The sequence below is a fragment of the Nicotiana tabacum genome, chromosome 6, assembly GCF_000715075.1.
Source record: "Nicotiana tabacum cultivar K326 chromosome 6, ASM71507v2, whole genome shotgun sequence".
In the NCBI taxonomy this organism is placed as follows: domain Eukaryota; kingdom Viridiplantae; phylum Streptophyta; class Magnoliopsida; order Solanales; family Solanaceae; genus Nicotiana; species Nicotiana tabacum.
Window position 1 is genome coordinate 15,018,122 of NC_134085.1, and position 12,903 is coordinate 15,031,024.

A 12,903-nucleotide genomic window follows, 5' to 3' on the forward strand; every position below is an offset into this window, starting at 1 on the left:
AACTCAGTATAATCCCACTTAGTGGGATAAAGCTTTAAAAAAGAAAGCCTTAGCGTAACTAATAAAGTTGCTGCCATGTGACCGTGTGGTCACATATTTGAACCATAAGAATAGGTGATTAAAGGAAGAGATAGAGAAGGGAAAGGGCTAAAAGGTTGATGAAGAAGGAATGAATGTAGTTTTTGTTCAGCCAAGTAACCCCCTATTTATAGAAAGCCAATGACGGTTCGGCAGCACTAGTGGCCGACCAATGCTGGCATGCATTCAATGCTTTTGGGGAAATGGACCAGCGGGACGTTTCGATCACTTCAAGCGCCTACGTCACGAGCATGACGTCATCGTGAGAGGCTCGGGAAAATCGAGGTTCAAATCGCTTCTTATCATCTTATTCTAAGAAATACGGGGACTATCTGTGTACGATCAAAACCAATGAGCTCAATTTTGAAGTCTTAAATTGGGCTATGAGTCCGAGTCCGGGCGACTCGAAGTAGGGGTCGGACCCAACTGAAGGATACACACCTCAAGGAAGCAGATCGAAGGCCCCGCGCGACCTACATCGAGGGTAGTACAATCTCGAGGACACTCAAAAAAGAGCGGGAATTTCTCAAGGACACGTGGATCAGGGCATAAATTAAAGGATATGATTTGTACAAAATGGTACATGTCCGTACTAGGTTGTTATACACATGTACCAATATAATTCTTTACCTCAATTAGGAATGTACTATATTGGGGTTCTCTCCTCCTATATAAAGGGGACCACAATCATTTGTAAGACACATTATTCACTGCAATAGAATATTTTTTTCTGTTTTTCTTGTTTAACGTGCTCAGCAAGTGTTCTTCAACTTTATTGCTTGTACATTATTGTTCATATTTCATTGCTCGTAGCTCACCTCGAGGCCCCCAAGAAAATCGAGCTCGAGGTCCTTATTGCTCTAGCAACACTAGTTTGGTTCATCAATTCTTCTTACTTAAACCTAACATTACTTGTATATTCACTAGTATTAGAATAAATCACATGTCTTTAAAACCACAAATCACATTTAATTATTACCCCATTTTTCGAGGTAAACATACAGCTCAATAGAATTGATGGAAGTCTAACCACAAAACTCATACATGTGCCAACTGTATCACACCTGAAATTTAGAAAGAAAAAATTTAAACAATGAAAGCAGCAACTATTGTTACAGGATTGAAAATGGAAATAAACAAATGAAAGATTTCACAACTAAGAATAGTGTTGACAATTGAATTATCTAGTGTATACTAAAGGCCCGAAAATCACATTGGCTCTTATGACTTTCTACAAACGTGATCAAACTTAAACCAAACTACGATTGACACTATAGATATCCCGTGCCTTACCAATTTATCACTCCACATCGTCCAACCAGTCTATATTGTGCTAACATCTTTTCTTTCAGCCAGCTCTACTATGGAAAATTACAGAAGAATACCTTTAAAACCAGGGAAGAAAGGACCAGCAAGAGGAAGAGGCGGGCACCAGAAAACGCGTAGTGCGAGTATCTAGGTGTTCAACAATGAACGTGGGCCCTAGAAGCATTCTGTCAAGCATCATGTTCAAGCTCATCATCCAGTGATCTTAAGAATGCGATGCACAATACAAGTGAACAACCACCCTTGAAAATTCCAGAAGGGAAGGAATAGGAAGTTGAATTTTCATCTTAAGACAATGTTATAGGTAGTGACGAGAAGCCTCAGATTTATCTGAATGAATTCCTGCAACAGCTAGGGAAACTGAATGATGCAAATGATGAGGTGAGCTCCTCCCATCAATATAGAGCTTATAAAACATTAGGTAAATTAGTAGGTTCCCACATCATTGTTAGATAAATGTACAAGCTGCTCCTTGCGTATAAGATCGATAAGTCCTAACCAGGTAGACACAATTTGGCGCAAAAAACTATCAACTCACACTACATCATTTTCTCCAGGGGCCCAAGACTATATAATGAGGTGTCATGATTTGTGTCTAAGGTCAAAAATAGGATAGTATACAGACATAGCAGGGGCGTGGACCACATGCTTAAACTCTACTTTCCAGAGCCAAATTAGCTATACAGAAAATTGCTACAGCAGAGTAGAGAAGCAATAGAAACTTAACCCTCATGGACGCGAGGCAATTATCTGATGAAATGACATCTAGAGTTATCAGAGTATTCAGACGAAGAAAGACTCTCAAGTCTGTTTCACGTGTATTTGAAAGAAGGAAGTTGGAAAACTTTTACCTCAGACATCATGAACAATCTCCAATGTTGTTATCTGCAACAGCAAAGTGTAACATTAGTGAGTGATTAATAAAATCTTCGAAGAAAACTATAGTAAAACAGAAATTACTTAAGACGATCCAACAAGATACCTTAAAGTGATCTTGAAATCTTTCGTACTTCCTGACTTTAACGAGCTAAATAATACTTGACACTATTCCCTAGTGTTCTGAGACATCTGATGACAAGCTGTATTTTAGCATTCTCACAATGTGCCAATATGCAAAGCAGAGAACCTAAATAAAAGAGCTTCAGATTTTCAAGTTAGCTTCTTCACGAAATGCATTGACATGCCCCTTGATATTTCCAAAGATTATAAACACATAAAGTACATCAGTGCTCATCACTTTTCTCCCACAATAAAGTTATATCAGTGAATGTACAACCACATAGTACATTGTCAAGTCAAAATTTGCCTCACATAAAAAATGAGATTTCCATGATACTGCATCCAACCTACATAGCCAGCAGAGCGTACAAGAAAAGTGATATAGATATTTCATGTCCGTTTGCCTGCTCCCGGATTATAACCTACAGCTACAAATTATAAGCAGCAACAGTTTTTGGAGCTCTCTCTTGACTGTTTGCAGCACTGAAAAGAGGCAACTAATAATGATGCTTCCAACTGCAGAACACTATTAATTTCCATACTCCGAAGCACTCAAATATTCACCATGCTCCTCAAAGTACTCAATCAACCTCTTCAAGAATTTATCACCACTGACTGTCTCAGTATCACATACAAGACAGCACTGTCTCCTTGCTCGTGTAACAGCAACATTCATTCTCCTTCTGTCACTAAGAAATCCCACCTAATCATGAAATGTTTTCATATTAGATTCGCCATGTTGTTACCCAAAATGAGCAGTTTAGCTATACATGAGGGTTCCTACAATTGTGAAGAGTACCTCTTTCTTTGAGTTTGATCGGACCATAGAAATGATAATGGCTTCTTTTTCTCGACCCTGGAAACCATCAACAGTTGAGATCTCCATTTCTTTTAATTTGTCTTCATTGCTTTTGAGCTTTTTCAAGAAAACAACCTGCACAAGCATTTTTAGTATATCTCAAACCTGAAATCAGCTTGATCTTTTTACTATTAATCACACTTGCCTGTGCTGCATAAGGAGTGATTAATCCAATATCAGAAGCTCGGACTCCGCTTTCGACTAGTCTCTTTGCATGGGCAATGGCAACCTCAGCTTCACCTTCATTCAATGTGCTATCTTCCTCATCCTTTTTGTCTTCCATGTCACACCTGAAATATATAGTGTTAAGACCTGAGCATAGAAGTTACAGGTAGAATTTCTACATGTACACAGATTTTGGTTCTGGTACCAAACCACCTCGACTTTCAACTTTAGAACTTTCCTATTTGAAATGGGAAAGAAGAATGACCCCAAAAAATGTGAGAGAAGAGCCAGTACCCAGCTATGTCTATGAGCAGAAGGGTTGATTCAGTGGAAGGTGTTTTCTTCACATCCTCAAGGTGATATAACATATGGCTAGCAACACTTGAATGGGCTTCAATCTACAATCATAAATGCAGCAGAAAAGTTTGGATAATATTAGATGCCAATACGTTTCATTGATATTGTTATATTAGACTGTAGTAGAAAATTAATAATGATGGAAAACATTTTTATTTTCAACCAACAGTTAAAAATGACCTAGCACCTTATTATCATACAGCTCTCCGGATGACCAGTTCATAATCAGTTCATGCATGCGGTACTGAACAGTGAGCATAGACGTGATTTCATCTCCATATAAATCTGCTAAACGTTCAAAAAGCGTCTTTCCCAGTCCTTTCTTCTCAGCTTCTACACTTTGAATGGTTGGAGGAAGCTGGAGATGATCTCCAGCCAATATACACCTTGATCCCTGTAAGCGAGGAACCACATCATTAGCTTACTAGTTTGCTCCAGAGTTGATTATTAAGTATGATCCCTTTTTCATCTGTTTTTAACTTTCTATTTCTTTTCCAGTGTTATTAAAAGCCATCAGTTTATTGCCTAAAGCGATGCGAAGCGAGCGGTTATTGCTTCATGGATGAAGTCACGCACTTCGAAAATGTGCACTTCAAACAATGACGCGCAAGGTTATCAAACGGAAAGTTCTTTCAATCTTAGCTTTGAGGAGTTGGATTAATATTGGATTATTATATATCTTATATTGAAATTTATAGTCAAACCTCTCTATAACAGCCTCGTTTGTTCCTGATATTTTTGGATGTTATATCGAATTGCTGTTATATAGGACATATATTATAACATAACATGAAAATTGGTTCCGAAAAAACTTGGTTTTTATAGTGTAGTGTTGTTATATAGGGATGCTGTTATAGAGAGGTCTGACTGTATTTTAATTACAATTTTAGTATTGTAGTACTAAATTCATATAAGGTTGGTATTTTTTTATTTTATGTAAATTTTTCGTTTCATTTCAAAGAATAGTGCACTTCACTTTTCACTCTCGCTTCAAGCTCCATGAGTCTTGTCACTTTTTGCTTTTAAATACATAGATTTTTCAAAAATATTGAACAGTAAGAGTAAGAGCACAAATAACTGCTACATTGATTAGAAACTCGAACCACATTAACCCAAAGTGCAACTCACAAAGCCACCAACATATGCGAGAAACCCACATTATCAAGAGATCTTGCTGTTGTTACTGCTTTCTTTTCATCTTTTCTTGAACTGGGGGTCTTTCGAAAACAACCTCTTTACCTTCAAGGTAAGGGTAAAATCTGTGTACACACTACTCTCCCAAGACCCCACTTGTGGGATTATACTGAGTTTGTTGTTGTTGTAATATTATCAGGAGAAGTTAACCCATAAGGGCTTTAGACTAGCCAGTTAAGCTACTTCTGATTAGTCATTAGCTTCTTTATCATTTTCTCATGATTTGTTAAAGAATCCACACACCTAAACCTCCTCCAAAACTAGAGAAAAGTGAGTGGAACAGGAAGACCATAACATAAAAAGTTTAAAAGAGACTACCAACCAGTAAAGTTGTTTGACTGTTTCTACAAGAAAAAATCTAAACTTCACAACATATAGCTAATTACTCCGTGAGAAGGAAGCAAACCAATGCAAAAGTGCTGGCACTCTATATACAAGGCTGAAGTAAGTATCATCTTTGACTTGATGATACTTCATTCCACAAGGATGTTAATGACTTATCTCACATAATAAGGTATGTCCAATAAATTAATATCTTAAAGTAATCAGTCTTGAGCGCAATACAAATGATCCAATTACTTATCCATGGCAAGAGGCAAGATGTGGCCCCACCAGCAAAAAACCTCTTGGTTATTATGAGAATTTTTTATGTACATCTCTGGCAACACAGAAGGTCCTTCCAGTTAAGCAGGCTGAGTCTTGGAATGTATAGCTCTCATATGTCATATTCCAGAAAATGGGCAGGCAAGTTCAAAAACTTAGCAGGAGATCTTTCGTTTTCATTTTTTACCTTTGGGCAAACCAGCAAATTCAAACTCAGATGCCAGTCTGCTAACTCAGCTAATTACATGGATTGACTACTTATATTGTCTAAGAGAACTTACAACCCAATTCTCACTCTCCTACATCCATTCATATATCGAGAAAGTTGATGTTATATTAATCAATAGTCTAGCAGGAGTTGCCTAAAGAACTGATTGACAGTTTCTTAACATAAAAAAAAAATCTAGCAAAAAATTGATCCATAGAACGGATATTTAGGCATCAGTGATAGCATGTTCACCTTCAATAAAGCAATCCAGCATGCTATTTCCAATGCCTGAGCAGCTTCATCAATAATAACCAAATCATATGACATGCCGTCCAACTTCTTGGACAATGCCCCAGTCAATGTTGTCAGGACTACATCTGCATTCTTAAGAACATCTGTTACTGCTAGCTGCTGCCTTTTACGCTCTTCTTTTGAAAGAGCCTTGAGCTCCCTCCTGATATCTCTCTTTGCATTTCTATCTTTAGCTTTTAATAACTTTCCATTCAATGTCTGCAGAATCCATCATGAAACAAATGGGACAAGGCAACAGTACACACAAAAATATTCAGACCTTAATGAACTGCAGAATAGGAAAAAGGATATCTTAGACCTATCTTGATAATTCAAACTTCCAAAAGAAATCCTTATACTGAGAGTAAACTTCCTCTGAATCTTGGACAAGCTAAAGAATAATTGACAACAATTGAGCATATCATACCTTCATCTCCTTGCGGATGTCATTTGCAAGAGCACTATTATCACCACGTAGGACCTATTTAGAAAGAAGAGATTACAAAATGTAGCCCCCAGTCATAAAAAAAGAACTTAAACAGAATGTGCATGGGAAAAAAAGGCAACTTATTGCTAATCAACATAGTTCTCCCCAGATCACAAATTCGAGTAAGAAAGGCGGGGAAAACCCGAGTATGAATGCCGGACCGCCCTATCCCCGGGAATCCTTCCCAACAAACAAAGGTTATAAGAAACTAGTGTGCTCTAGTCTATTTTTTAACTAGAGTGCACTTAGAAAGCAAGAAGGTGTATTTATGCTCCTATGTACTAAAAGAAACAGACACCATACAAGAAAACAGCGTGACCCAATAGCATTCCATGATTCGAGATTCTTGACAAATGAAAAGGAATATCACCTGGGCATCAAGAGCGCTATCCAGTACTTGTGGGAGCATACGTGCCGGATGTCCCAATCTCACCAACTTCACTCTGACAAAACATTGACAGAATAAACCCATTAAGAATTCGAATAACATCTCAAAATCTGATAACTAAAAATAATCATTTTGTGTAGCTCAGAGCTAGGGCATAAAAGTCCTGCAGAAAAGATGGTATATTCATGTGTCTACTAGTACGAATTGCAACATCAAACTTACAGTTTACACATCATCTTAAATAGAAGCAAATAATCCAGGTAGGGGTAAAGTCTGCCTACACTCTACCCTCCCCAGACCCTACTATGTGGGATTACACTAGGTTTGTTGTTGTTGTAGAAGCAAATAATACAGGTGGGCAAGAAAACAGACTGCAAGTCAGAGCAACACTTAACTTACAAACTCATCCAAGAGCAGACCAAATGTTCTGGTCAGAGGGACATTTTAGTGGCACCATTTAAATTAAACCAAAGTTCTGAAAGGTAAAGCACATTTCTGACCATTTTAAGTTGTAGTATTTGAGATAATGGAAATTATTTTCACCTGTCTTATTGGAACTTTAGGCGGTTATCGAAAAAAAGATAGAAAAAATTACACTGAAAAAGCTCATTTCAATACAGACATCAAAGTTTCACCCTGAGGAGAAAGGTATCAACTAGAAGTCAATCACCCAAGAGGCCAAGACATATCTTTACCTGTGTGGAACAAGTCTCTCAACAATGTTATCAACAGCAATATTTGAAGCAGCACAAGCAAGGATCTTTGAACCACGTTTCGCTTCCTGCAAAATAATCTCAACAACAGTAGTTGTCTTCCCAGTTCCAGGAGGCCCATGCAGCAAAATTACGTTCTTGGATGAAAGCGCCTTTGAGATGGCATCTTTCTTCAAAGATTAAGGATAAGGTATCAGTTTCTAGCAACCAGCATACAGATCAGCAATCATCGATACTGCTTAATGCCCCATTACTCCACATTAAATACAAGAACACCAAGGAAAAATGCAAGGCAATGTACCCTAAGTAGCTGCTTTGTTTAAAGTCAATCAACCAATCAACTACCCTCAATCTAAAACTAGTTGAGGTTGATAAAAAAACAACTAAGTATTAAAGCTAGTTAGTTGACATTTCCTATGGATCCTTTCTTTCCGTTGTATTCTGTCTTAACAAAGCTAGCATTTTGTTGTAACAGTATGTTTTGAAATCAGAGACATAAAAAGGGAAATACTGGAAGTGATTTACCAAAGTTTTGTAGATATAAGATGAAACCTGAAAAATAAAGATGAGCCAATTGGAGTGATTCACAACTTTTTCATTTCCTTTCTTTTTTATATAAGATGTACTTTTTCATCCTTATAGCCCTATCGTCAAACTTTTAAGATGAAAATTCTTCTCCAATATTGATCATTTTATGAGAACGCAATTGCTACAAGCTATGTTGCTCGGACTCTCCGAAAATGTCACCAGATGCGTGTCGGATCCTGCAAAAGTAGTGTATATTTGGAGGATCTGACACAGGTGCGGGCATTTTAGAGAGTCCTCGCAGCATTGGCTAAATATGTATTAATGGTGTTGATGGCTGAAAATATGTGCAACTCAATAGTTTTAACATCCAGGTGCCAAGAGTGGAACTGATTTAAAAGGCTGTCAAACATTTGACAAGCAGTCATAGTACAAATGGAAAATTGCAGAAAAACAAGCCATTTAGACATCCATTTGCCGGAATCTAGAAGTTAACACTATGTAGCTTTCAGTAAGCAAAGGTTAGGAATTTAACATGGACATCCCTGTCTGCTCCTACAGATTTCTCAAAGCGCAAGTATTACAATTGCTTTCAATACCTAAATCATCTCTATGGTACAGATTTAGGACAGTAACAACAAATCTTTGGTATCTATAATTAAACTTTATGCATTAATTATTTTTACTTGCAATTTTGTCGAGGCTTCTCTAAGGACTGGTACAAATCAAGATGGTATACACATGATCAAATATAACAAGCAAGATTCTTTATGCCTCTCTGCCAAAAAAATGGGACTAATCCAAATACTAGTTTTTAAAGAATGCACCAGTAGAACACGTAAAAGACAGAAGGAGAGAAAATGATGACGTAGGAACAGGGGCATGTTTAAGAAAAAATAATCAAAACGATTGATGCCTCCACAACCTGAGAGTGATCAAGGTTGCGATTAAAAGGAGTGAAATTGACATCCTTCTTAGACATTGTTGGTGGTCTCTCCCCGAAAAGAACAGGAACTAAGTCAGAGGCAGGGCCCTTCAGCACACCTTTACTCAGTTGTATCAATGTGTCCTTCATCCGACGGTAGGTCACCTACGAAAGCAACTCCAATAGAAAGACTCTTCAAACTTCAGAATTTCATACATATTTTTTCTCCACTAGTACAACTAAGAGAATTTCTAGAGCGCGGATTTTCCTGAACTTCAAACAATCAAAATTACAACATAGCATGCATAGAACTACTAATTTTGATACCTTCGGAAAGGTATAGTAAAAATCCGCCTTGTGACTTAGGGAAGGAACTACCTTAAAAATATTCAAGTCAAACATTATTGCTCAAAAAATAGGTGATCCTTAAAACGTCAAGTCAGATCAAATTGTATTCTATGTATCAATCAACTACATGGGAAACAGGGCTTAGATGCTTTTATTTGTTACATCAAGACCGTGTTGATACTCATTCATCTCTATTAAATGTACTGGATACCTAGGCAAAAAACATCACCTTTTTCAGATCAAGAATCATGTACCTCATTTGCCAACTTCTCAAGGCGTAAAGGATTATTCAGACCCTCTTCCGGGACATCATCAAAAGCAACAGTAATAGATGAGTCCTGCTCCATGAGAAAACAAACTTTTAAGGATCCAACCTAAAAACATTACTAATAACCTACATTCCATACAAATATTAAATAATAGAAAATTTAAATTTATATAAAAAAATATATTTTGGTCTCAATCAACATAACATTTTCTATGACCATTTCAATCAACATAATATTCACTTCACATCGTTTCTTTTTCAATTGTTGGTTTTCTCTCCACTTTGTATATCAAGTAAATGCTTTACAGCTATATTACCTTTAGCCTGTAGACAACCCCCTGTCCAAGTGCAGGGGAGCCTAAATCAGCTTTGTTTGGTTTCAGAACAACAACGTCATGAGTGCCAAACTGCAAGAGAAGGAAGTATCTTCAGAAAAAATAGCGACTGCAAATTAAAAGAAACTGAAGGGGAAAGGGGAAGAGAGCTTAAAGCTTTAGTTCAAAAGAGTAAAATATGATATCATCAAAACTCAAACACAGTAAGTGGCCTAGTTACAACAAGGATCAATTAGTCACAGTTACGAAGGGTACTGAACATTTGGTCTCATCAATCTCTGTTAGACTGGTAGAGGCAAGCTTAAACCCTGAAGCTAAGTTTAGTGCAGGTTGTACACTTTGGTTCTTTTAGGCGGCATTTTAGTGCAGGCACCAGGATTTCAAGACATGCAACTCAACAGCCACAGACTGTGTTAATGATGGCAACACTAAGTGATAATATAACTGGAAAGCGATATATTTATTGTTAATAAAACATTATAAAAGAATACGTTAGTGATTATGAACAGAAAACGAAAAGTTAGTTTGAAAAAACTAGTAATTGAATTAGAAACTTAAAAATACATCTATGCATTTGAGTTAAATATTTAAAATGGTTTTAACTTCATATATTTTATTCATTTGCAACTTTAAAAATGGTTTTGAATTTAATTGACGGCAAGGTTTTTACTTCATATATTTCATTTGTTGGTCATATAATCATTCTTTACGATTATAATAACCTTTACCTTTTCAGAAAAATAATAATAATAATAATAATAATAATAATAATAATAATAATAATAATAATAATCTTTCCAAATCAATTTTTCCTCCACAACAATCTTTCCAAATGGGAACAAATGATAAGGAGTGCTTTAATTTTGCTTGGCACTTGATGCCCAGCAGACAGTTACCACATTTTTACGCTTTTCGCCTTTTGACAGCATTGATCTCTAACCAAGGAATCAGATGCTTGTATCAGGGTAGGTTGCCTACATCATACCTCCTTGGGGTGTGGCCCTTGCGTGAATGCGGGATACTTTGTGCACCGGGCTGCCCGTTTTTATTTTTTATCTCTGACCAAGAAAATATCTTTTATAGTGCAATAAAACCCCTAAAGCTTGAAAGCATCATAGAGCATTCCTTTTAAGCAGATTAAATTCACCTTGTGAGGCGGAAGAATATCCCCTTTGGTTGATTGAAGCTCCATCAGTGTCTTGCCCATTAGCCCTGTCTGTCCATAAAACGCAAAACTAGTGAAAAGACCGTGCAAAATCTAGCTAACTTAATGAATCCAAAATAGCATAAGCAAGGAGCAGGAAAGAGAAATATACTACCTGGATATCAGCACACTTCAAATTAAGAATAGTGGAGCCCTTCTTCTGAGCAGAATCCAAACTCCTCGTCTCAGCTGAGCTCATGGAAAGTGATATTTCAGCTTCCTTGAAAGATCATTCAGGTAACACAGCACAGTATCAGCATTTTTGTGGAAAAAATAAAGAACATTTCTAGCTTTGACAACTACTTCCTCTATCCAACTTTAGGCGTCCAACCAACTAAACAACCACATCCCAATTCCAAATGAGCTGGGGTCGGCTATATGAATACTTTGTACGCATTCCTCTCAATCAGGCCCGCCAACTTAGTTTTAAGAAGATTAATCTAACTGTTTTTAAGATGGCCATCAACCTACCACAGCCCTTCTCTTTCATACTGACTAGGGACGGGCTATGCTTCCCAAGCTCACATAGGCAAAATTTGCCACCTTAGGTGTCCAAATTTAAGATGAAATCCCACATTAATTCTCTAATTTAGGTGTTGACATTTACTGAAGTAGGATAACATAATACATTTGACAGTCAAAATTCAGACCTTTTGACACCCAAAAAGGTCTTAAGCATAGTTAATTGGGAACAGAGGGAGTATTAGAATAATATGATAAAGATTATCGTAATTCCTACTTGAAGGAGGCTTGGCGTAACGGGTAAAATTGCTTAAAGTTATTGCCATGTGACCAGGAGGTCACGGGTTCAAACCGTGAGAACAGCCTCTTCCAGAGATGCAAGTTAAGGCTGGGTACAATAGACCCTTGTGGTCCGGCCCTTCCCTGCACCCGTGTATATAGCGGGAGTTTAATGCACCGGGCTGCCATTTAGTATCGTAATTCCTACATACACATTATCACCTCTTTCATAAACATTTCTAATTAAAAAAGACAATCTGTAATCCCAAAATGGCCAAAACGTGGGGAATTGGAGAAAAAAGGGGTGTAGGTGAGTACCTTTTCCAAATCTAGTAAAGGGGCCATAGTGGAAACGAATTGGTCGAGAGTCATGGCAGTTGAAGATGATGACTTGTTCTTCTTGGTGTTGCTTTTCCCTTTCTCCATTGCTACCAACTGACTTAACTCTGTAATGATGATGAATAACGTTGGGAAACAATTACTTTCACTGGGTTTTTCAAAGGGTTACGAAATTTTCCGATGGTTTTTCTTTCGTTCGTTTTTGTAACTTTTTCTTTTCTTTTAGTTACTTACTATTTGGAGAGGGAAAGTATTGGTACCAGTAAAAAGTTTTTGGAAATTTCAGAAGCTCAGTTGATTAGCTATTTGAAAGTTTACATGTCTTAACAGTATGTTTGGATGGTTTTTATATGTCATTTTATAATGTATTGTATTATATTATATTATTTGATGACTATAATATTTGGATAAATTGTATCATTTATTGTCATTTCATGATGTCACGTACAAATAATAGGATGCGGAACATTACTAAACTTGCAACAATTTGTTTCATGAAGAATAAACTTGCAGCATTACTAAGAAAATAGGATTCGGAGTAAAATTATTA

At 36.9% G+C, this 12,903-nt stretch overlaps 1 protein-coding gene across 2 annotated transcripts; it reads right to left on the reverse strand.

Annotated features, from left to right (window-relative positions):
* Nucleotides 1–2,641: 2,641 nt before the first annotated feature.
* On the reverse strand, nt 2,642–12,644 carry LOC107767374 (uncharacterized). Of its 2 annotated transcripts, none has more exons than XM_075254583.1 (15): nt 12,333–12,644; nt 11,389–11,493; nt 11,217–11,285; nt 10,052–10,141; nt 9,721–9,804; nt 9,119–9,283; nt 7,651–7,838; nt 6,938–7,010; nt 6,508–6,561; nt 6,042–6,299; nt 3,972–4,178; nt 3,722–3,825; nt 3,408–3,552; nt 3,203–3,337; nt 2,642–3,106 (listed from the first exon to the last, which is right to left on the reverse strand). In XM_075254583.1, exons 1-15 carry the CDS (start codon nt 12,438–12,440, stop codon nt 2,933–2,935), a joined length of 1,959 nt encoding a protein of 652 aa, XP_075110684.1. In that variant the 5' UTR covers nt 12,441–12,644; the 3' UTR covers nt 2,642–2,932. The 2 variants fall into 2 exon arrangements, with proteins under 2 accessions (XP_075110684.1, XP_075110685.1); XM_075254584.1 differs by having other exon boundaries at nt 11,217–11,281; nt 12,333–12,643.
* Between the last annotated feature and the right edge of the window lie 259 nt (nt 12,645–12,903).